At 49.2% G+C, this 22,794-nt stretch overlaps 1 protein-coding gene across 2 annotated transcripts in view; it reads left to right on the forward strand.

Moving 5' to 3' along the window:
• The window catches only part of nfic (nuclear factor I/C), a 121,584-nt gene that overhangs the window by 69,037 nt on the left and 29,753 nt on the right, over positions 1-22,794 (forward strand). For both annotated transcript variants that reach the window (XM_035415596.1, XM_035415595.1), the window contains exons 3-4: positions 17,591-17,662; positions 20,965-21,039. In XM_035415596.1, the coding sequence (XP_035271487.1) occupies positions 17,591-17,662; positions 20,965-21,039 (147 nt within the window). The remainder of the gene's footprint in view (positions 1-17,590; positions 17,663-20,964; positions 21,040-22,794) is intronic.

Raw genomic sequence — 22,794 nt, forward strand, 5'->3', positions numbered from 1 at the left:
GTTGTTCGCAGTCGGCTGCGAAGCGCCATTTGCAAATGTTCGGTCAATTTGTTTGGGATAGGGGAACTCCGCAAGGTCGAACGGACTTGAGCCTGCTGTTACAGACGTGCTCGTTTGGTTCGTTGTGTATTTGTTTATTGACGGCGCTCAGAAATTTCTCTCTGTGGCGGGGGTGGGGGGGGGAAGGGGGTGTTGTCTCAGTGTGTAAAAGCTACGCTACCGAGCGCTGGCTGGTCTCTGTGCTTAATGGCTTAGGAATTGGCTCTGACTGCATCGTTAGCTCGCAATTACCGAATGCTAACAGCCTCCAGGCACAGCTGACCCTGTCCTGCCGGGGGTGGGGAGGGTCTCTGTCAGCCAGCGTTACCAAGACTACACACACAGTTTCTGCTCGTGACAACACGATCCGCAGGCTAGCAGTGATTGGCTGGGAGAGATGTGCTGTGTGCTCTCCTCCAATCAGCACAAGCCGTCCTGTGGTACTGTGGGGACTGTAGTCTCTGGCATGCTGGTGAGTGGCCCAGTACAGTGCAGGCTCTCAGGGGTGTGGCACAAAATTCTGGGCCCTGTCCCAGTCTCTGTGGAGCCCCTCAAAATCATAGACCAAAGTAAAGTATTTAGTCCAGGACCCCCTGCTTTGGGGCCCTGGGTAGTCCGTTCCATTTTGCTCTGAAGCCCCAGAGCATCATGTGACGGCAGTGACTGCAGGAGGGAGTGTCTGCAGAAGCTGGGGGGATTTTTCACTGAAGCCCCAGAGCATTATGGGACGGCAGTGACTGCAGGAGGGAGTGTCTGCAGAAGCTGGGGGATTTTTCACTGAAGCCCCAGAGCATTATGGGATAGCAGTGACTGCAGGCGGGAGTGTCGGCAGAAGCTGGGGGGATTTTTTATTGAAGCCCCAGAGCATTATGGGACAGCAGTGACTGCAGGAGGGAGTGTCTGCAGAAGCTGGGGGATTTTTCACTGAAGCCCCAGAGCATTATGGGATAGCAGTGACTGCAGGAGGGAGTGTGCCAAAGGGAGATCGCTTGTGTCCCCCCCCCCCCCCCCCCCCCCCCCCCCCCCCCCCCAGACGCGGAGGGGTAGACTCCTGGATTCGGTTTCCTGGCTTTCCTCTCCTCTCTCCTCTCTCTGTCTCTCTCGTATCGATCCGCTCCAGCTCAGGGTTTCCATCGCTAATAATAGCGCCTCTCTCCCCTCCCCAGCCACCCCCCTGTCCCAGCGCGCTGCAGAACGAGGCTCCCCTCTGCCCCTCCCCTCTCCTCTCAGTGCCAGCGTGGCAGGCAGCCGGCTGCTCTCCTGCTGAATTGGGACTTATTACTGTGTGATGTATATATGCAGACATCACCTTCTGGGCATCTAGTGTCCTTGTGTCCTTGAAGTGGTTCTGCAGTACTTCTAGTACAAGTACAAGTAGTTATTTTATTGTAGCTTATCTGATACTCAAGCATTTTGAGGCAGCTGTGGGAGTTAAACTGAACTCATTGGGCCTCATTCGCGAAACATGCGTACGATCACATTTGATCGTAGAACTGTGCGTAAGTACATTTCCAAGAACATTTCGGCATTCATTTTTTTTCTCTTATCTGTGTTTGTTCATGGCCGTTTCCGTATGCTAATCACATGAGCGGGATTCAGCGTTCATCATCTCATACACCTGGGCCATGGCGGGACCAGGACCGCGTTTCCCAGGTGGTTTAGCTGCCGGGCGCCTTTAGCGCTGATGCTAACGCCGCTGTCGGTTCCTGTGTAGGTCAGCGGGAGGGATAAATCCCACTGCTAACCCCCCCCCCCCCCCGAGGCCTGCAGCTGGCTTTACATCCAGGAGCTGTCGCACATCCAGCAGCACTTTGGGATATGACTGACGCCCTGCCCCCCACCCCACCCCCACCCCCGGGACTCACCCCCGTCCCAGAGGACAGAGGAGCGGGTCAGGACAGGATTAGAGCGTGTGCCCCGGTTAGCCTCCGGCGCTAGCGCCCTGTTGCGTAACGCAGCGCTGGCTCGCCACCTGACCTCTGTGATGTCATAATGGAGAGTCTCAGCCTGGCGCACAAAGGAACAATGGAGCATTCTGGGGCCCTGGTGGACGTACAGCAGGGCACATGTGCTCTGCACCATTGTGGCTCCAGTGTGTCAGTGTTACACTGCCCTGTCCCAGCAACTCAGATTACTCAAATGTCAAGTTTCCTTTAAGTCCTTATTGAAAAGCTTTTCTGCTCCTTCCTCTTCTTCATTCGGCATTTTTGCCCTTCACCTGGCCCCTGGCATCGCAGGCGGCAGCTGTTTGTGTTGCGGTGTGGGAGGGATGTTCACTGTAAATTGTTTGCATGTGCATGAAATCCTTCATAAAATTGCCACCGTTATAAAAGTTGCTGTGAGAATGACTTCACTGCGTGAAGAATGCTGTGAGGCTCATTAGAGACTGCCAAACAAGAGAGAGAGAGTGCAGCAGGGTGGGGGTTTCTTTAACTCTATAAGGTGTGAGGTCACAAATGGGTGATTAGAATGTTCTTAACTGTGAACGTTGTAACCGAAAGCATTTCTAGAGTTCTAGAACACCGACTTAGAACTTTGGAGAAGAAAAAAAAAACAATTCCGAAATAACCTACTCTTCAACGGGTTAATACTGCTGTCCTTCAGTGGAAAGAACAACAGCACAGATGACACAATCTGTATGCTACGCATTCTGCTGTTGCAGTGTATGTTATAAATATATTTAAGCTTCTTGAAGTCCTGATAGGGTTAGAGCAAATAAAAGAGAGACAGAGAGATAGAGAGAGAGAGCGTGCACTTGGAGTGCAGGCAGGCTTAGAAGGGCATTCCAGGACAAATGCTACGTCACACGGTCTCCATTTCTCCCTCTCTCCCTCCCTCCCTCCTCCCTCCCTCCCTCCTCCCTGCCCCTGCTCTATTCCTCTCTGTCTCTCGGTCTAATGTGCCGCACACGTTTTTTTTATTAAGCCTTAGCAGGAATCCTTTTGTTATGCTCTTTTCCAGTTACATGCTCGACGATAATATTTTCCTTAGGAGGGTCTGCCACGGTTTAGTTCACCGGTCTGAGGCAGAAGTAAACATGTTCCGTCGAGCATACAGACGGACCCTTCCATCGCCTGCTGGTACAACGTTCAGAGTGACGTCTTATAAATGTGTATTTGTACTTTCACTCGATTGCTTGAGCATGGAAGTTATTATGATAATTTCTTTATTTTTTGCCTGTACCGTCTTGTGGCGTTTTGCAGTAACTGTGTTTCCTGAACCTTTAGATGAGTAAGTTTTTTTTGGAACGTTTCTTTTTTTCAAAATTCTAAGTCTGTTGTTCTAGAACTCCGTTGCGTTCAGTTACCAGCAGTGATTGTGACATCAGCATTAGTTAGGAACACTCTGGCCATGTGGCCTCACACCTTAAAGTGTTAGCAAGCCCTGTGGGTGAAGTCCCTTCTGCAGAGTGTAAAATGACAGTAAACAAGGGGATTTTTTAAAACATTTTTTGACACTGACGTTTCCGCTGAACCCGATATCGAATCGGCATTAATGTCAGTTGGGGCGCAATCAGTGGGGGCAGAATCCTGGGGGGCTGCACAGCCAGTGCAGATAGTCACCCCACCCACTGACCCGCAACGGACCCCCCCTCCCCCCCCCCCCCCCAACCCCATCCAAAAGGTTATGAGACAGATAAGATATGAAACTGGCGGTTGGCAGCAGCACCCCTCCCATTCCGAACGCCTCAGCCTCAGCTTCAGCTCCTCCGTGCCACACTCCGCCCCTCCCCTCTCACCCCTCCTTGACCCCTCCGCCCTTCCCCCCCATCCTCCCATCCAGGCCAGAGCCGGTACCTCTGGGCAGCAGCTCACCGCTCCAGCTGGTGCTGCTGTCCAGCCAGCGCTGCGTCTGAGTGGAGGCCTGCCCAGACGTAGATCCAACCCTCACCCCCCCCCCCCCGCAAGCCTGGTGTCTGTGTGGGTGGTGGTGGTGGTGGTGGTGGTGGTGGGGGGGGGGGGGACGGTGGTAGGGGGGTGGGGTGTGTTCATTGTGGAGATGAAGAGGCTGGGAACCCCAAAGGATGGGCTGTACTTTGCTGGAAGGCCCATCTATGGAGTGCCAATGCAACAGTGGGATTTAAACAAGCTGCACTGTACATTCTGCCCAGTGAAGACCCAGGCTAACTGTTAACCTGACCAAATACCTCAAAATGTCTTCAGTGTTGTTCTTTCTTATCTCAATGAAAGTTTGAAACTAAATGGGAAGCACGTTTAGCCGTTTTAGTGACTAGACCAGGGACTCTGGCCTTCTCCTTCTCCCTCTCCTTTCTCCTTTGGTTTTTGCTTTCCTGCATATTTAGTTGCCTTTTTTTGTGAATTTCGTTGCTTACATTGGGCACACTGTTTATTTATTTAAATCTCATTTTCACGGTCTGTTTTGTCTATTCTTAAATAAGCATTATTATTATTCAGAAGACTGATCACCATTTATGATTTCTTGAGTTTTGAATTTTATAATTCTTGCATGAATAACACGGAGAAGTGTTCTAAAATGTCACATAGCAGACCAACCAACACAGCATAACATCTGCCCTCTTTTCTTGTGTAAAAGCCTCCAGTCGTTAAGAGAAATAGTTTAGGCATTAAGCACTTCCCTTGAGTACATGCCTTTAGAGTTACAATTGGTAAAATAATCTGATTTGTTTTTTCGTGGATCATCTTATCACAGCGTAGCCTACCGTCGCCAGAGCTGTGCTCATCTGAGTATTTTTTGATGAATACCATGTACAATAAAATTAGGAAACATTTAGAGCTACAACCCTAATTATTTCTTGCTGTATATTTATAGCCAAGATTTCAGTGCGCGGTTCAGACAAATACCATCGATATTTTAAATACCGTTGCTTATTGGGGCGATAATGCTACAAAAAAAAGTGCGTTCTTCGTTTTCCGTTATTTTTTAAAATTCAGTTTGAAAAGTTCGCGCAGTCACATCAGAGAGCTCGGGCTTTTATTCTAACGGTTTTATTTCGGTACGTGACGCGCGTGCTTGCGAGCTGCGCTCTGACAGTCGGGCTGATTTGTGTGCCGTCGGTGGACAGGCGGCGGCGATGCGATCTCTTCCAAAACAGAACGCAAGCACACTCGTACAAAACCGCTCTGGTCGGGCTTTCTCCTCGCTCGCCACCGTTTCCTCCTCACATGTGGTGTAAACACGCCAGCCTCAGACCTCCCAATCTGAAGCTTATTATCTCCCTGCGCTGCCTCTTCTGCTCACAGTCAAGCTCGAGCGCAAACCCAGAGCCCGATTGAGATCAGATGTGCAAACCGCCACAACGCAGGCCCAGTACGCCGTCCCAGTAAGCCTTCCTACGCCAAAGTGCATGGAACATTAAACTTCATCAGCATCGGTTTTATTATTAATGTGCTTATTATGAATTTATTCATGCAGAAATTGTTTTTGTTTTTTTTTGTTTTAGCTGTGTGTGAAATTCCCAGCACTGTCATTTCAATCAGAATTTTAATTTACTCAGTTGAATCCCAACCATGTCAGCGCCGACATGGTGGAGGTGGGGCGAAGGGGGGATGGGTACCTTAGGGCGATGCAGGGGTGGGGGTGCCCAGTTAAAAGGGGGTTTTGGTGCCCACTTAAAAGGGGGGGTTTTGCCTATGTCAACACACAGTGGCTGTTTCACCAGTTTACCAAGGTGCATGCAGTCAGCCTGCATCGGCTGTGCAAGATATGCAATCCTCTGGTCCAATGGCTGTGCAGTCCTCTGGTTCAATGGCTGCGCAGTCCTCTGGCCCAATGGCTGCACAGTCCTCTGGTCCAATGGCTGTGCAGTCCTCTGGTCCAATGGCTGTGCAGTCCTCTGGTCCAATGGCTGCTCAGTCTTCTGGCCCAATGGCTGCTCAGTCCTCTGGCCCAATGGCTGTGCAGTCCTCTGGTCCAATGGCTGTGCAGTCCTCTGGTCCAATGGCTGTGCTGTTCTCCGGTCCAATGGCTGTGCAGTCCTGTGTTCCAAACTGCTGCACTGCAGAGGGGAGAACACTGCAGTCGACTGCGTGCAGTGCAGCAGCCGTGCAAGCTAGCATGTGAGCTAGCGTGTGAGCTAGCGTGTGAGCTAGCTTGTGAGCTAGCGTGTGAGCTAGCGTGTGAGCTAGCGTGCGAGCTAGCGCACGCCCAGCCAGAACGCCGGAGTTCACTGCAGTCGTGGGGCGGGCTTCCAGTCGTGACTGATGATCCGTATTGGTGAATAAAGAATGGGGGGTTTAAAAAGTCCCCTCAGTCACGCTTCTCCTGTCCACATCTGCTGCAGGATCGTTCTTAAGGGCTGTGTTAAGTGTGTGCCTTGCTAAGCTGGAGCGCCTACATATCGTATAGTGTTTCAGAAACATTAGTACTGCACGTCAGATTTTTTCTTTCCCCCCCCCCCCCCACACCTGGCCTGGAGGTAAAAAAAATAAAAATAAAAATGAAAGTACATGAACTGGGAGTCCTTCATGTGTAACCCTACCCGAGGCAGGTACTGAGAAGGAAGTTTATTTGTCAGTGTGGTAGGGGATTAATTTTAATGACCAAAGCTAATGTAATGAAAATAAAAATGGCAGTGTATGAAACCCACATTCCCCCACAGAGGTACACGCGCACACACACACACACGCCCGCACACACGCACGCACGCTCGTGTGCATACATACCTGTCCTTAAGCAATGAGGCTGCACGTAACGTGGAAAAATTGAGCTGTAATGAAACCAACTTGGCCAATCCGTGTTCTAGAGACCACACATACAGCCGGGGGGGGGAAATGGGGGGGTTCTCCTCTTTGCTTTGGAGGGGGACAGAGAGCGAGCTGTCGGGGGCCTGACCGCAGAGCAGAGGGAGAAACGGCGGGTGGATTTGGGGGGGGGGGGGTGTTTGATTACACAGCTCGTACGCGTTTGCTGTTGTGGTTTTTTGAACGCCGTCGTTTGACGTCAGCCCGAAGGGCCTTGGCAGACGCCGTTGACGTTCCTGTGCAGTCCGCTCTCTCGAACCCGAACCCCCCCCCCCCCCCCCCGACAGAAAGCTGAGACTGCGGGGCTGAGCGGGGCAGGATCAGAGAGGAGAGGTAGAGGCTTTGAGGGTCTGACCACAGAAAGAAAGGCATTGTTTGGCGTGGCAGAAACACCATGTTTTGAGAGAGAGAGAGAGAGAGAGAGAGAGAGAGGGAATTGGGGACAGGGGGAGGGGGTGTGATGCTGAGTGGTGGTGGGGGGAGGGGGGGGGAGTGGGTGGGTGCGGGGTGAGGGTTCTGGCGGTGGAGGGGGGGGGGATGGGCCCACCCCGGTCTCTCCCGTTTCCAGATCCAAACAGGCCGCCGTGCTGCAGGCCCAACACAAACAGCGCCACACACCCGCTGTGGCCTGTCGCCACGGGCAACCGGGGGCCAGGGGTCTCTCCCCTCTCCCCCCTTCCCTCTCTGGGTGCCGGGTCTGTGGTCTGTGGCGGTGCTGTCTGTGACTGACGGTCACTGTGAAAGCTGATTGGGCCGTTAGTGTGACTCATGGACTCCCTGTGTTTCTGCACCACTCTTCAGCTCATCAACTCTACGCCACACATCATAGACCACCTTTAGTGCTAGATCACATACACATGTATGTAAGTGTGTGTGTGGGTGTGCACATCCGCTAGCGCGCACGTCTGCTGCACTGCAGGCAGTCCGCTCCAGTGTTCTCCCTTCTGCACACACACACACACACACGCACACACACACACACGCACACACACACGCACACACACACACACACACACACACGCACACACACACACGCGCACACACACACACTCACGCACACACACACACACACACACACACACACACACACACACACACACACACACACACATGCACATGCACAAGCACACACAGGCACGAACACACACGCACATACATACAGACATGCGCACACACACACACACACACACACAAACATACAGACATACACACGCACACACACACACACACACACACAAACATACAGACATGCACAAGCACACACATGCACAGGCACAAACACACACCACACGCAGATACACACACACACACACACACACATACAGACACTTACATACACACGCACACATACACAGACTTACGTACACTTACACATGCAAACAGTGGGAGGAGGAAGCTTCCGTTTACGGCATTAGAAGTCATTAATATATTGAAAGAAAATCTGTGAGTAATGACAAGGGTATTGCTTGTATTCTTTGTAAAAATGTGGTGTGATACAATACTTGTAATGATGTGTATTTGTCATTGCAGGATTAGTGTGTGTGTGTGTGCATGTGTGTATCTGTGTGTATGCGTGTGTGTGTACACGCTTGTATGTTTGTGTGTGTGCGTATGCGTGTATGTATATGAATGCATGTGTGTGTGTCTGTGCACGTGCATGTGTGCGTGTGTGTGTGCGTGTGTATGTGTACACGCGTGTATGTTTGTGTGTGTGCGTATGCGTGTGCGTGTGTGTGAATGCGTGTGTGTGTATGTGTGTGAATGTGTGTGTGTGCGTGCATGTGTGTGCGTGTGTGTGTGTGTGTGTGTGTGAATGTGTGTGAATGCGTGTGTGTGTGTGTGTGTGAATGCGTATGTGTGTGTGTGCATGTGTGTGCGTGTGTGTGTGTGTGTGTGAATGTGTGTGAATGCGTGTGTGTGTGTGTGTGTGTGTGTGTGTGTGTGTGTGTGTGTGTGTTTAATCGCACATCTGAGTTCCCTGTGCTCTCTCTCTCTGGAGTCCCTGCAAATGACATGTTGCAGTCAAATGGAAAACAGCGCAGAGAGGCAGAACTCTTTATGGCCAATCCAGTGGGGAGGGTGGGTGGTTCCAACCCGTTTTATATAAATATATATTTTAATATGTCTATGAAATCCGTCCAAAAATAACTTTAAAAGAACACAGCGTTCCCATCTGGATTTTATATTGTGGCTTTGCGGAAAAAGCAGGAAAAATAGGAGTTTTTACAGCTCCTCGCTCCGCTAGCGATACTAGCGAGACCTTCACTCAGCCCTATTAAACGTCAGCGCCAGTCGCGGTCGTATAACGGCTGTCGGCGTTGGGGTAAAACTCCCCTTTAGCCTGCTGTCCCGGCTGAGGCTGACAGCGCTAACTGGAGTCAGGAGGCTCCCTGGCGCTTTTCCGCCACGAACGCTAAGAGACCATTGGTTCCTGTTTCTCGTGGTACGATGCGTTCTTGGACCTCTCTTAGCGGGGGCGTCTCGTTGGTTGTGATGTCCAGTTGTAGCCGCCCGACTTGAGAGAGAGAGAGAGAGAGAGAGAGAGAGAGAGAGTGTGTCCTTAAAGTCAGATGTGATTCAGTTCAGTTACATTTTCTTTGCATGGCACTTTTTTTTTTACACAAAAGCAGCGTCAGAAAGACACTTTATAGAGACATAGCATCACACTTTTTCTTTTGGGTAAGGTTACAGTATATTTGTGTGTACATGCATATGTGTGAGTGTATATGTGTGCGTGCGTGTGTGCGTGTGCATGTGTGTGTGTATGGGGGGAAAACACTCCTCCAGCAGCTGACAGCTGTTGTTTGTCTTCCCAGTTTCGAGCGGATGCTCAGTGTGTCATTACTGTCAGTGTACCCCCCTCCCCTCAAACTCCCACCCTGCCTGTGAGGGTCAGCTGGACCACTTATCCACACCCCACCCCCCACCAATTTCGCTTGACAAAGTGTCCCGACACCCCCACCCACCCACCCACCCCCGTCCCGGAACCCCCACCCCAAACGCTGGTGAGAGACGTGCTTCAGCTCACGCACTCGCGCTGCACGCTTCTGTCTGCTCCACGGGAACTCCAGGCTGCTGTTGTTTTTTTATTTCTCGCCATTTCTCCACGTCCGGATCTCTCTCAGCTGGAGAGGACGGCAGCGGGACCGGGACCGAGATGTGTTCTGTCCCGGATGCTCTGGTACCAGCATGCAGCAGGGCTCTACGGCGGTGCTCACATTTTAGGAGCATTTGCTGCTGAAAATAGATGTATACTAACTGGGAAAATAATCTAGGGGCATAATCTACTACTAAGGATGCGTTGGTGTGCTCCTAAACTTTCTGTGTGGAGTTTGCATGCTCTCCCCATGTCTGTGTGGGTTTCCTCCGGGTACTCCAAAGACATGCAGGTTAGGTGAATTGGAGACTCTGAATTCACCCTGGGTGTGAGTGTATGTGTGAGTGAATGGTGTGTGTTCGACTGGTGATGGACAGGCGGACTGTCCGTGGTGTATTCCTGCCTCTCTCCCAATGCATGCTGGGATAGCGTCCAGCACAGGCTCCACGACCCTGAGCAGGAATAAGCAGGGTACAGATAATAGATGGATGGATGGGTTGTTCTTCCCCCTCCTCATCTCTCATCTTATTGCAAGATTGGCCTCGCAATCCATGATAACTTTTTCCAGAAAGAAAGGGGTGGGAGGTGGGGGGGCGAGGGGCGGGGGGGGTAGGTGCAATAAAATTCTGCTTAGGGCCATCGCTGCAGGTGGGTGCTGTTCACCGCCACATCGGCCTCCCGTGCGGACTCCACTTTCTTCGCCCCCCCTCACCTCACCCCCCCCCCCCCCCCCCACAACGCTGAGGCTGTATATATAGGACACTCCGCCGCCCCAGCTCATAAAAACGGGCGCATTAATTTAAAGTCGCTGCGGCGGCTCCTCTCCGCGTCGCCCTTGCTCAGCAGATTTCTCGAGCGGATTAGCAGAGCGCCTCTGAGCTGGCTGAAGGCTTCCCGGGTTTCTGCGTGGAGAAAAAAAAGCGCATTTTTTAAACTGAGCCCCTTCTGCAATGGTGTGTATAAGCCCTGTTGCGTGTGTACCAGCAGTAACCTGCGAGCGATATAAATGTTTTACTCAAAATACCCTAAAAGACTATTAAAAAAATACATTAAAAAAAACAGGTTCGCCCACTGATCAGTGCAGTCAAAGTGTGGTTATAAAACTGTAGTGCAAAGCAAAAGTCCGGCGTGATTTCGGTACGACGGCTTTAATAAACGACGGAGTGATTGTGAAGTTAAACGCGGCAGAATGCTGATTAGCACTAGCGTCAGGCTAACAGAAAAAGTTTCCCCGCGGATGCAGTCCCTCGCAGCTTGTTTAAAGGCTGCTCATTTTTACATGCGCTAAGCAGCCCGATCCCTCTCTCTCTCTCTCTCTTTCTCTCTGTCTGCCTCTCTCTCTCCCTCTCTCTGTCTGTCGCTCTCTCTCTCTTCCTGTCTGTCTCTCTCACTCTCTGTCTCTCTGTCTGTCTCTCTTGCTCTCTTTCTCCTCTCTGTCTGTCTCTCTCTCTGTCTCTCTCTGTCTGTCTCTCTCTCTCTCTGCCTCTGTCCACCTCCGGCTCCATCGCCCTTTCCTGAACGGTGATTGGCTGCAGCAGTCGGGTGCTCGTCGATGGAGCCGGGGGCTCTCATCCGGGAGGCAGGAAGGGCTGGAGCCTTACAGAGAGAGAGAGAGGACACGGAGCGAGGGAGGAGCAGGGAAGGACAGAGAGTAGGGCGGAGAGTGGGAGAGAAGGAGTGAGCGCAAGAGAGAGAGAGAGGGGAAAAAGGAGTGAGAGAGAGTGGAGTAAAGATAGAATGAAAGAGAGGGGGAGGGCGAGTGAGGGAGAGGGGGGAAAATGATTGAGAGTGAGAGAGGGATGGAGAGGGGGAAAAGAGTGAATGAGAGGGGAAAAAGGAGTGAGAGAGAGTGGAGTAAAGATAGAATGAAAGAGAGGGGGAGGGCGAGTGAGGGAGAGGGGGGAAAATGATTGAGAGTGAGAGAGGGATGGAGAGGGGGAAAAGAGTGAATGAGAGAGAGAGGGAGGGAGAGTGAGGGAGAGAGAGAGGGGGAAAAGGAGTGAAGAGGGAGGAGAGAGAGATTCAGCTTTGGGTAGAATATCCTCATGTCATCCCAATAAATCATATTTGAGTATGAATATGAATGAGTGTGCTGGAGGGAGGGAGGGAGGGAGAAAGAGAGAGATAGAGAGAGATTGGAAAGCAGGACATACTGAGGCAAGCCTGGAGGTGGTGGTGCGAGAATGGTCAGCATGCTCGGTGTGGTGCCGTATGTGAGAAATATCGATCCATTTGGTCCCGCGTTGCAGGCAGCGCTCACTGCAGCTCACAAAACAAGCCCCCCCCCCCCCCACCCCCAGTTTCCAACATAAATAATAGAAACGCAAAAAAACCTAACAGGACAGAATGATCTCGCTTCAGCTCTCCTCAGCTCATAGAAGGCCGATCGTTTCAACTCAGCACTGCGTTCAACAGCAACAATAACAGAAAATGCCGTTAATTCCACTTAACGGTGAAGCGTTTCCGTTTGAGCGAAGTTCAGCGTTTCCGCTGGGTTCGAGCGATAGCTCTGCACAGCCAGCTGATATCTGAGATACTCGTGCAGCACACTTGGAAAAAAAACGTTTCCCACGCACTGAACTGAGTCGAGAGCGGGTTGATCCACGAGCTGGATTCCGAGAGCCATTTACAACAATTAAGTAGTTTAATGGAGTGTTTTTTTATTTTTTATTTTATTTTATTTATTTATTTATTTTTTTTACAAATGAAAGCTCTTAGTATTTTTTAGCCGAACCGGTTAGAAAAAGTGGAGCGCATCCACAAGAGGACTGCCGCGGCGATTTTACCTCGCTGAAGCTGGGTTGCGTTGGGATGGGGCCTCTGCTCAGTGGAGTCAGTAGCGCTTGAGAGTACATTACAGCGGTCGCTGTGTGCGCTGCGCGGCACGGAGATGCTTGTAATCTCCAAATCGGATCAGGATTGATTGCTGAATTTCAGTTGCGTTTTTTGGAGCTGGATTTCCTGTCAGTGACCTATATGTGGTGCTGCTGGTGGCGCCATGACTTTGACCAATCAGGACTTCACACTGCTGTGGTCTTTAATTTATGTTTTCAAATAGGTGCCAAAAATATTGCCAGTTAAAATGTTTTTTTTTTTTTGTTTGTTTTTTTTTTCAGTGAAGATTAATAAAGAGCTGTTTAATAGGTGTAACTTTGCTCGGTAATCAACTGAAAATATGAAATACTCTGATTAATGTTTGCTTTATTGCTGTCATCCCACTCCCCAACCAATCCGGTATGCAGGCAGTCAGTGTCTAAGTGTTTATGAGAAAATATGAGGCCTACTTCCTGTTAACGGCTTGATTGATGTTTGTTCACATTTTTTTAAAGAACAGGGTGTTACAACATTAATGCATTCATTCATGAGAAATAAATATTTAACATACTTATGGTTTTATGAAAGCTTGTCCCATAAAAACTTCTGTGTGCTTCATGTTCTTATGAGTACTAATTATACCGATTTTCTATTTAAAAAAAAAAAAAAAAAAAACACGGACATGTAGCTCAGCGCCGGTAGCTTTCTTTAGATGTGCTTTCCGTCCTCCGGGTCGATCTCGCTGTTCCTCAGGAATGGGTGTGGCGCTCAGAACTCAGAGATCCAGTCGGTGATTCATAAAAAAGTCAGAACTCGGGTCACGGTCGTCGCGGTGTCACGACCAGCGAGGGACGCCATGGCACGGGCGAAAAAGGAGAGCGCGCATCGCTGATTTTTCGGTTCGGGGTGCGCGTGTGCGTGTGCGAATGAGGGTGGCGAGATTCTCTCGAAATTCTCTCCCTGCGTGTGTGTACTGAGCAGCGAGGTGGGCGGTGGGGGGGGGGGCAGGGCGGGTTTTCGGGGGCAGCTCTGCTTGGCACGGCCGTAGGGCAGGGCAGGTCAGAGAGGAGTGCCAGGAACTCGGGCATTGCCTGCCGCCCCCCCCCCCCCACGCCACTCCCTGCAGAGATGTTTCCGTGGCTACCGTTTAGCCACCGGTCACTGTTAATTCCCGACTTACTCCACCGGAATGTCTTACTCCACCGGAATGACTTACTCCACCGGAATGTCTTACTCCACCGGAATGTCTTACTCCACCGGAATGTCTTACTCCACCGGAATGTCTTACTCCACCGGAATGTCTTCCTCGTTTAAATGCGGGCAAACTTTCTCCCAGCCAGCACGACCCCCCCCCCCCCCCCCGCCCCCCCCCCGCCCCCTCTGCCACCGGTTCAGCTGGCGATCTGCCGCCTCTCTCTTTCTCTCCTTTTTTTCCCTCTTTCATCTGGGGGGGTTGGGGGGTGACTTGGCACAGGAGGATCCCTGGCTCTCTTCTGCAGGGTGGCTTGTACTTTGTGCATTCTTGCTCTGGGGGGGGGGGGGGGGGGAGGAAAGAGAGAGAGAGAGAGAGAGGTAGAAAGAGCGATCTAAAATGGCTGCCAACTCCGCTGCACACGAAATGTCTGCCAAAAAAAAAAAGAAAAAAAAAAAAGACCTCAGTAGCGTCGTTCAGCAAAACGCTCGCCAGAAAGAGGCTGTGTGTGTGTGAAAATAAAATGGCGAGGGCGACAACAGGAACCCGAAAGATAAACGAGTTTACAGCAGCAAGTGCGAGAGATCATGAGTTCGAAACAGGAGAGCCCGGGAGAGTGAAAGAAGGGGGGGGGAGGGAGGGAGGGAGAAGAAAATGTACCTTTCTTTTTCGGTGCAGAAGTCGAGTTTGGACCACGCGCGAGGGATCGCCAGTCCCTGGCGCGGAAAGGTGCGAACGGGCGCGGATTTAAGCGCCAAGAAACGCCGCCCGGGACGGAGCAGACAAGCAATACGTCTTCAGATTCTTTAGTGAAAAATGAAATAGTGAGAGAGAAAACGCTCAGAAATGAGAACATTGAGGGGAGGGAAGTGTAGTACGTTGAGCCACGTTTGTACAAAATGGCTGCCCTGATTCTCGACCAGAGAGAAAATGGCTGATTTCTTTTGTAGTTACTGCCTCCGTGTTATTGCATCATCGGGCGATGTACAGTTTATTTTTTTGTTTTTTTATCCAATGATTTTTGTCCACATTTACTTTTGGCTTGTGGGGAGAAAAAAGGACGTGAAGCAGTCCTTTAAGAAAAAAAAAAAAAGAAAAAACTTTTTTCGGCCCCGTCGGCGCAGTTTATTTCAGACCGGTTTGTTTTGCTTTATATTTGGCCACGCAGTTCTTGCTCTGTGGTGCCAAAGTGAGGTGTGGGCCTGCACGCTGGAGGACTGAGTTGTGTGCCAGTCTTTCTCTCTCTCTCTCTCTCTGTTTCTCTATCTCTCTCTCTCTCTGTCTCTTTCTGTCTGGTTCTCTCTGTCTCTCTGTCTCTCTCTCTCTCTCTCTCTCTCTGTCCTTGCCAACGGGATCAGTGTGAGGGCTGTCTGCCCGGTAACTGCTGCTCTTGGAAAGGGGGAACTGGATTTGCGTTAATGACGGCAGAGGAGAGCAGAAATGGCAGTGCCCGCCCGTGCCGCTGCCAGTGCCCGCCTGTGCTGCCCCACTTGGCTAGGCAGGAGCTGGTTTCTTGTTGTTCTTTAAAATTTTTTTTTTTTATTCCTTCCCATTATTGAGGTCAGCAGAACCGAACACAAGCAACAGTCAAAACTCCAAGCAGCTCCTCCAAACACCCCCCCCACCTCCACCCCACCACCCCATCACCCTCCCTCCCCCCGACCCACTGCAGATCAGCAGCTGTGGGCTCCCAGCTTTATTGGCCTTCAGTCCTGAACAGATACAGACTTTATTCTGGGTCTTTTCAGAACCCTTAGCTGCCAACCCCCCCCCCCCACACACGCCCCCTTCCCCTCCCCGCTCCACCTCCCCCCCCCACACCCTTTTTTCAAAACCTGTGCACTGCCACCACTTCCCAAATTGAATTAAAATAAATTTTTGTTTAAATCCCGGAAGCGGCTCCATCCGAGGAGCCCGCCCCGGCCCTCTGCCTCCCCACCCGGGTGAGCGGAGGAGAAGGGGAATTAAAGACAGGCAAGAATGCACAACAAAAAAAAAACAACAAAAAAAAAAAACTTTAAAAGAGCACACTCAGCAGGGGAGGCTTCAGGAAAAGGGCAGCCCCCCCCCCCCTCCCCCCCCCAGGACAGAGAAGAAGCCGGGCGTGTGTGAGTTCCTGCATCAGATCTGCAGCGAACCCTCAGCGCGCGCGGCGTAGTGGAATATCGGTGGAGGCGCGCCTATCAGATAGGGAGGGGGGGGCGATTATCCGCTGTGCTCATTCGTTCAGCCGTGTCTCCCCCTGTCAGCCGCGGCCAGGCTCCTGGCGGCCGGTCCGGTCCGCGCCGGCTCGGCCCCCTCCCTTCTCAGGACCGGCGGCACGGGGCGGGGCCCGGGCCGAATTTATTTTTATTTGTTTTCTTATTTTTATCGGCGAGCGCCAGGTGCGCTACGCTATCCCCGCGCCCTCGTAGCCGTCGCCCCGTCCTGCTGTTTGTTGTGCTTCGGCAGCGCTGGCGCCTGCTCTTGGCCGGCGAACCTCTTTCCTGCACGATTTTCGGACGTCCCGGCCAAGGGCCACGTGTGTCAGTTCATATTTTTAAAAAAAACCAAAACGCCATTAGTGTTCAGGCTGCTGATAGAACAATCTGCCTCGCGTGCTTAACCTTTTATTTACTAACTGGCGTGATTTCCAAACCAGTGAGAAATTATAATTATACTGCCGTGTCAAGTATGCCTCAGTACCCCTCATCCCTGTACATACACCAGCATGTGGATTCTGCCTCTTGCTCTTTACCAGAAGTGAAAAATCTGGGTTCAGAAATTAAAAGTCCTCCCCAATATTCTTTTCCCACAGTCACCTGGATTTGCTAATTAGCGCAGTTCATCAGTCAGGACGTGGAACTAATTAGTGAAACCAGCTGGCTGGAGCTCAATTTTTCGGAAGAAACTTGCCTCTGGACTTTCTGACCCCTTGGATTTTCCACCTCTGTCCATTGCATAAAAAAAACCCATTACACAATGATGGCTGAACGAGCACTTGTGTGGAAAATGTATCTGAATGCTTTCAACCACTCACCAGACACTGGTTCCCTCTCTCTGTCTGTCGCGCGGAAAATATTAAATTAAATCTCTCGGCAATTTGTTTCCCCTGAGTCGGCCATTATCTGTTTTTGATGATTTTGTTTATTTATCGTACGTCCATTGTGTCTGAGTTGAGTTTTTTTTAGCATCACCACCAACTCAGTAAACGCTCTATTTGGTTTTGAAAAATAAAATCAGGTTGTTATAATTATGTGGGATTCGCACCTTTGTCTAAGTGAAATGTTCAACACGTCTTTTGAAGAATATTTTGATTAGGTCATTTCTTCCCCGGACTGACACTAGTGACAGTGATTACTTGTGCCACTGGTCCCCAAACTTTTTGAGTTTGGCCCCCCTTTAGTAAGAGGAATTTTTTTTAAGCACACACATATCCTGGGGGAGACAGGGGGGGGGGGGGGGGTTGTTTTGTGTTTGTTTAAAAAATGTTCTGTTACCCAAGTGCTCGTTTACCGTGAGCTGTGAAGCCCGTTGAGAATGCACAGCCTTTGGGATTTCTGATCACCGAGGAGAACGTGGTGAAATCCTAAAAGTGCTGTCCAAATATGAGCTCTCTGCCACTGGTGCAAGGCACAGACTCTGAGGTACTGCTGAAGAAAGTGTGCGAAGTCTGGGTGCCTGTTTTCTCCGAAACGTTTGAGGACTGAAATTTTCCCTCCCTTTCTCTCTCTCTCTCTTTTCCAGAGGCGGAGCAGAGCAGCAGCCCCCGCACGGGCATCGGCTCCGACCAGGAGGACAGTCGAGCCGCGAACATGGGTACGAGCTCAGCGAGTCCTCCCCCAAATACGCTCTCCCATTCACCACTGCTGTTATTAATACTCAAATACGCTCTCCCATTCACCACTGCTGTTATTAATACTCAAACACGCTCTCCCATTCACCACTACTGTTATTAATACTCAAACAAGCTCTCCCATTCACCACTGCTGTTATTAATACTCAAATACGCTCTCCCATTCACCACTGCCGTTATTAATACTCAAACACGCTCTCCCATTCACCACTACTGTTATTAATACTCAAACAAGCTCTCCCATTCACCACTGCTGTTATTAATACTCAAGCACACTCTCCCATTCACCACTACTGTTATTACTACTCAAACACACTCTCCCATTCATCACTACTGTTATTAATACTCAAACACGCTCTCCCATTCACCACTACTGTTATTAATACTCAAACATGCTCTCCCATTCACCACTACTGTTATTAATACTCAAACACGCTCTCCCATTCACCACTACTGTTATTAATACTCAAACATGCTCTCCCATTCACCACTACTGTTATTAATACTCAAACACGCTCTCCCATTCACCACTACTGTTATTAATACTCAAATACGCTCTCCCATTCACCACTACTGTTACCTGTTACTAATACTCACAAACTCTGCCATTCACCACTACTGTTATTAATACTCAAACACGCTCTCCCATTCACCACTACTGTTATTAATACTCAAATACGCTCTCCCATTCACCACTAGTTATTAATACTCAAATACGCTCTCCCATTCACCACTACTGTTATTAATACTCAAATACGCTCTCCCATTCACCACTAGTTATTAATACTCAAACACGCTCTCCCATTCACCACTACTGTTATTAATACTCAAATACGTTCTCCCATTCACCACTACTGTTACCTGTTACTAATACTCACAAACTCTGCCATTCACCACTACTGTTATTAATACTCAAACACGCTCTCCCATTCACCACTACTGTTATTAATACTCGAACACGCTCTCCCATTCACCACTACTGTTATTAATACTCAAATACGCTCTCCCATTCACCACTAGTTATTAATACTCAAATACGCTCTCCCATTCACCACTACTGTTACCTGTTACTAATACTCACAAACTCTGCCATTCACCACTACTGTTATTAATACTCAAACACGCTCTCCCATTCACCACTACTGTTATTAATACTCAAACACGCTCTTCCATTCACCACTACTGTTATTAATACTCGAACACGCTCTCCTATTCACCACTACTGTTATTAATACTCAAACACGCTCTCCCATTCACCACTACTGTTATTAATACTCAAATACGCTCTCCCATTCACCACTACTGTTATTAATACTCAAATACGCTCTCCCATTCACCACTACTGTTATTAATACTCAAATACGCTCTCCCATTCACCACTAGTTATTAATACTCAAATACGCTCTCCCATTCACCACTACTGTTATTAATACTCAAATACGCTCTCCCATTCACCACTAGTTATTAATACTCAAATACGCTCTCCCATTCACCACTAGTTATTAATACTCAAATACGCTCTCCCATTCACCACTACTGTTATTAATACTCAAATACGCTCTCCCATTCACCACTAGTTATTAATACTCAAATACGCTCTCCCATTCACCACTACTGTTATTAATACTCAAACACGCTCTCCCATTCACCACTACTGTTATTAATACTCGAACACGCTCTCCCATTCACCACTACTGTTATTAATACTCAAATACGCTCTCCCATTCACCACTAGTTATTAATACTCAAATACGCTCTCCCATTCACCACTACTGTTACCTGTTACTAATACTCACAAACTCTGCCATTCGCCACTACTGTTATTAATACTCAAACACGCTCTTCCATTCACCACTACTGTTATTAATACTCGAACACGCTCTCCTATTCACCACTACTGTTATTAATACTCAAACACGCTCTCCCATTCACCACTACTGTTATTAATACTCAAATACGCTCTCCCATTCACCACGACTGTTATTAATACTCAAATACGCTCTCCCATTCACCACTGCGGTTATTAATACTCAAATACGCTCTCCCATTCACCACTACTGTTATTAATACTCAAACACGCTCTCCCATTCACCACTACTGTTATTAATACTCAAACATGCTCTCCCATTCACCACTGCTGTTATTAAAACTCAAATACGCTCTCAATAAAATAAAATGGGGTGTTGGTACGAGCACTCACCTTTATGGACAGTCAAATGCCACATTGATATTGGCCCTAGAATTTCCTATGTCATGTAATTACAAATCTGCGAATTTTATGCGGTCAGAATTGACAGAGAAGAAAATGATGTACTGTGCTGATGTACTCATCACACTGAGTAACCTCAGAGCAGAGTGGCTGTGAATCAGAACCACAGAAAAGTCGCCATTTCTCACAACTCTGAGGAAGGCGACGTAGGCTAAAGCTAGCCTGATATCAGACAGAATTTCCATCTGCAGTGGGCTGGAAACCAGGCAAGGCCAAAGCGTCGGTCCACCCTGTTCCATTAAATGCACTCCGGGTCTTATTTCTGCAGTTTTGGCGCTGTTGTAGTTACCGCGGGGTAAGGATTCCTTTCGCGTTCAGAAGCGGCAGTGGTGGTGTTCGAACCCTGCAGAAAAAAGGGGCAGATCCCCACGCGTTTCAGAACCAGGCCCGGAAACCTCGGGGGATTTTGCTTTCACCCCGTGTCCCCGTGAACGCCCTTCACACCTTTAACACACACGCATGTGTGTGTGCTGTGCGGTCACCACGCGTTGCTCTTCTGCAACGCTCAGCCGCAGTCTGAAAGCAACGCCGTGCTTCGGGGGAATCCACCGAAAAAAAGCTGTTATTGCCTGCGACTGTGGCAGAGCTGCCATTCCGGCTCATCCCGTCCATTACTCTGCAGATACTCCATCTTTATCCTGCGAATGGCGTTAGGAGCCTGCAGGTACATGAAGCTCTCATGGCTAATTATCTCTTTCTCTCTCTCTCTCTCTCTCTCTCTCTCTGTCTGTCGCTCTGTCTCTCTCTCTGTCTGTCTGTCGCTCTGTCTCTCTCTCTGTCTGTCGCTCTGTCTGTCTCTCTCTCTCTCTCTGTCTGTCGCTCTGTCTCCCTCTCTCTGTCTGTGGCTCTCTCTCTCTCTCTGTCTCTCTCTCTCTCTGTCTGTCGCTCTGTCTCTCTCTCTCTGTCTGTCGCTCTGTCTCTCTCTCTCTGCCTGTCTCTCTCTCTCTCTCTCTCTGTCTGTCTCTCTCTCTCTCTCTCTCTCTCTCTCTCTTGCAGATGCCCCAGAGTTTCAGGAGAGCTTTGTGGCATCGGGAGTCTTTAACGTCACAGAACTCGTGCAAGTGTCCAGAAGTAAGGCCGTCTTATTCAGTAAAACTGGAAAACTGCATTGATATCCTGAATTGCCATTGTTGTTTCAAAAGTGTGAATGTATGCACGTGTCCTATGAATTGTTTCTTCTGTTGTCTGTAATTACATATTGATTATTATATCTATATATATATATATATATATCTTATATCTATAAATCTATCAGCTAATTAATACAGAGCAAGTAAAAATTATGCCACACGCATACACATACACACACACACTCGCACACGCAGACATACACTCACGCGCGCACACACATACGCATACACACACACACTCACACATTGAGCAGTATGAATTTTATGAATTTGTTTCTTTTTCTGAGTGAATTGAGACATTTTTTCCCCTCAGACCGTATCCCTGGGTTAATGTACAGCAGCACCCTTTCAGTAATGACATCACGATCGGCGGAGAGGGAAAATTGAATATTGCACAGCGTTCGCTGCAATCTGGCGTTAGCTGACGGAGTCTGCGGCTGCTTCCCTGAGCAGTGCACACTATTTACCGCGCTGTAGTGTAGTGTGAATGGGCCTGGGAGCGGGGGCTTGCTACAAAGCAGGCCACGGTTGCCATAGCGTTAGAGGCATGGAGATGTGTAGGGCGGCAGTGTACTATAACGGGTAAGGAGCTGGTCTTGTAACCTAAAAGGTCGCAGGTTTGATTCCCGGGTAGGACACTGCCGTTGTACCCTTGAGCAATGTACTTAACCCGCATTGCTTCAGTATATATCCAGCAGTATAAATGGATGCAATGTAAATGATATGAAAAAGTTGTGTAAGTCGCTCTGGATAAGAGCGTCTGCTAAATGCCTAAAACTGTGTAGCGTTTGGTTGGGGAGAGAGCGGACGGCTAAAGAGGAGATTACAGGCCAGACTGCATAAGCCACTTGGAGCATCAACTGCAGACAGCGTTCCCAATGAGTCTTCCCCCTCCCACCACCAACATTGGACTGACCTTTGAACCCTGACTTGATTTTTTTTTAAAGAGCGGTTTTGTGTCAGATGAATTCGATAGGAAAGGCCTATGGACATCTGAGATAGGCTGTCGTTTAGCTGTAGACACTGGAGTTTTGACTGTTGCTTGTGTTCGGTTCTGCTGACCTCAATAATGGGAAGGAATTTAAAAAAATGTTGTAGATGGCATAGTATTTTTTTGAAAGCATTTACACAGTGTGTGGGAGTCCCATAAACTTTTCATTTTTTTAAGGCCAGTTCACCATACTGTGTTTATTAGAATAAAGTAAGCGGGTATTTTTAACCATTTAAGGTGTGAGATCACAAAATATGTGATTAGAATGTGTGATTCTTAACTGAACATTCTAATGCTGATGTCACAATCACTACTGGTAACTGGAAGCGGTGGAGTTCTAGAACGCTGACTTAGAATTTTTTTAAAAAACATTCCAAAAAAAAAAACCCCCCTACCATTCGAAAGGTTAAAAAGTCATTTGCAAGATGCAGTAGATGAATTTACATAGACATGGAGCGTCTTCAGCGGCGGTGTTCATGTGTTTGTGAGGACACGGGCAGGTGTTGTTTGAGCTCGACCACCTGGAAACTTCACACCGCGTCTTCACACCTATAGTTTGTTTGCTCTGGTCCGAATCAGTCGATGAGTTCATGGAGTTCACTTGGAGCGTTTTGTCCGCTTGGTTCAGTTCACTTTTCACGCAGAGAAAAATCCAAGCGAACCAAAATGCATCACCACAAACCACGTGAGAACCTTCACTCCCCT

Source organism: Anguilla anguilla, chromosome 4, assembly GCF_013347855.1.
Source record: "Anguilla anguilla isolate fAngAng1 chromosome 4, fAngAng1.pri, whole genome shotgun sequence".
NCBI lineage: Eukaryota > Metazoa > Chordata > Actinopteri > Anguilliformes > Anguillidae > Anguilla > Anguilla anguilla.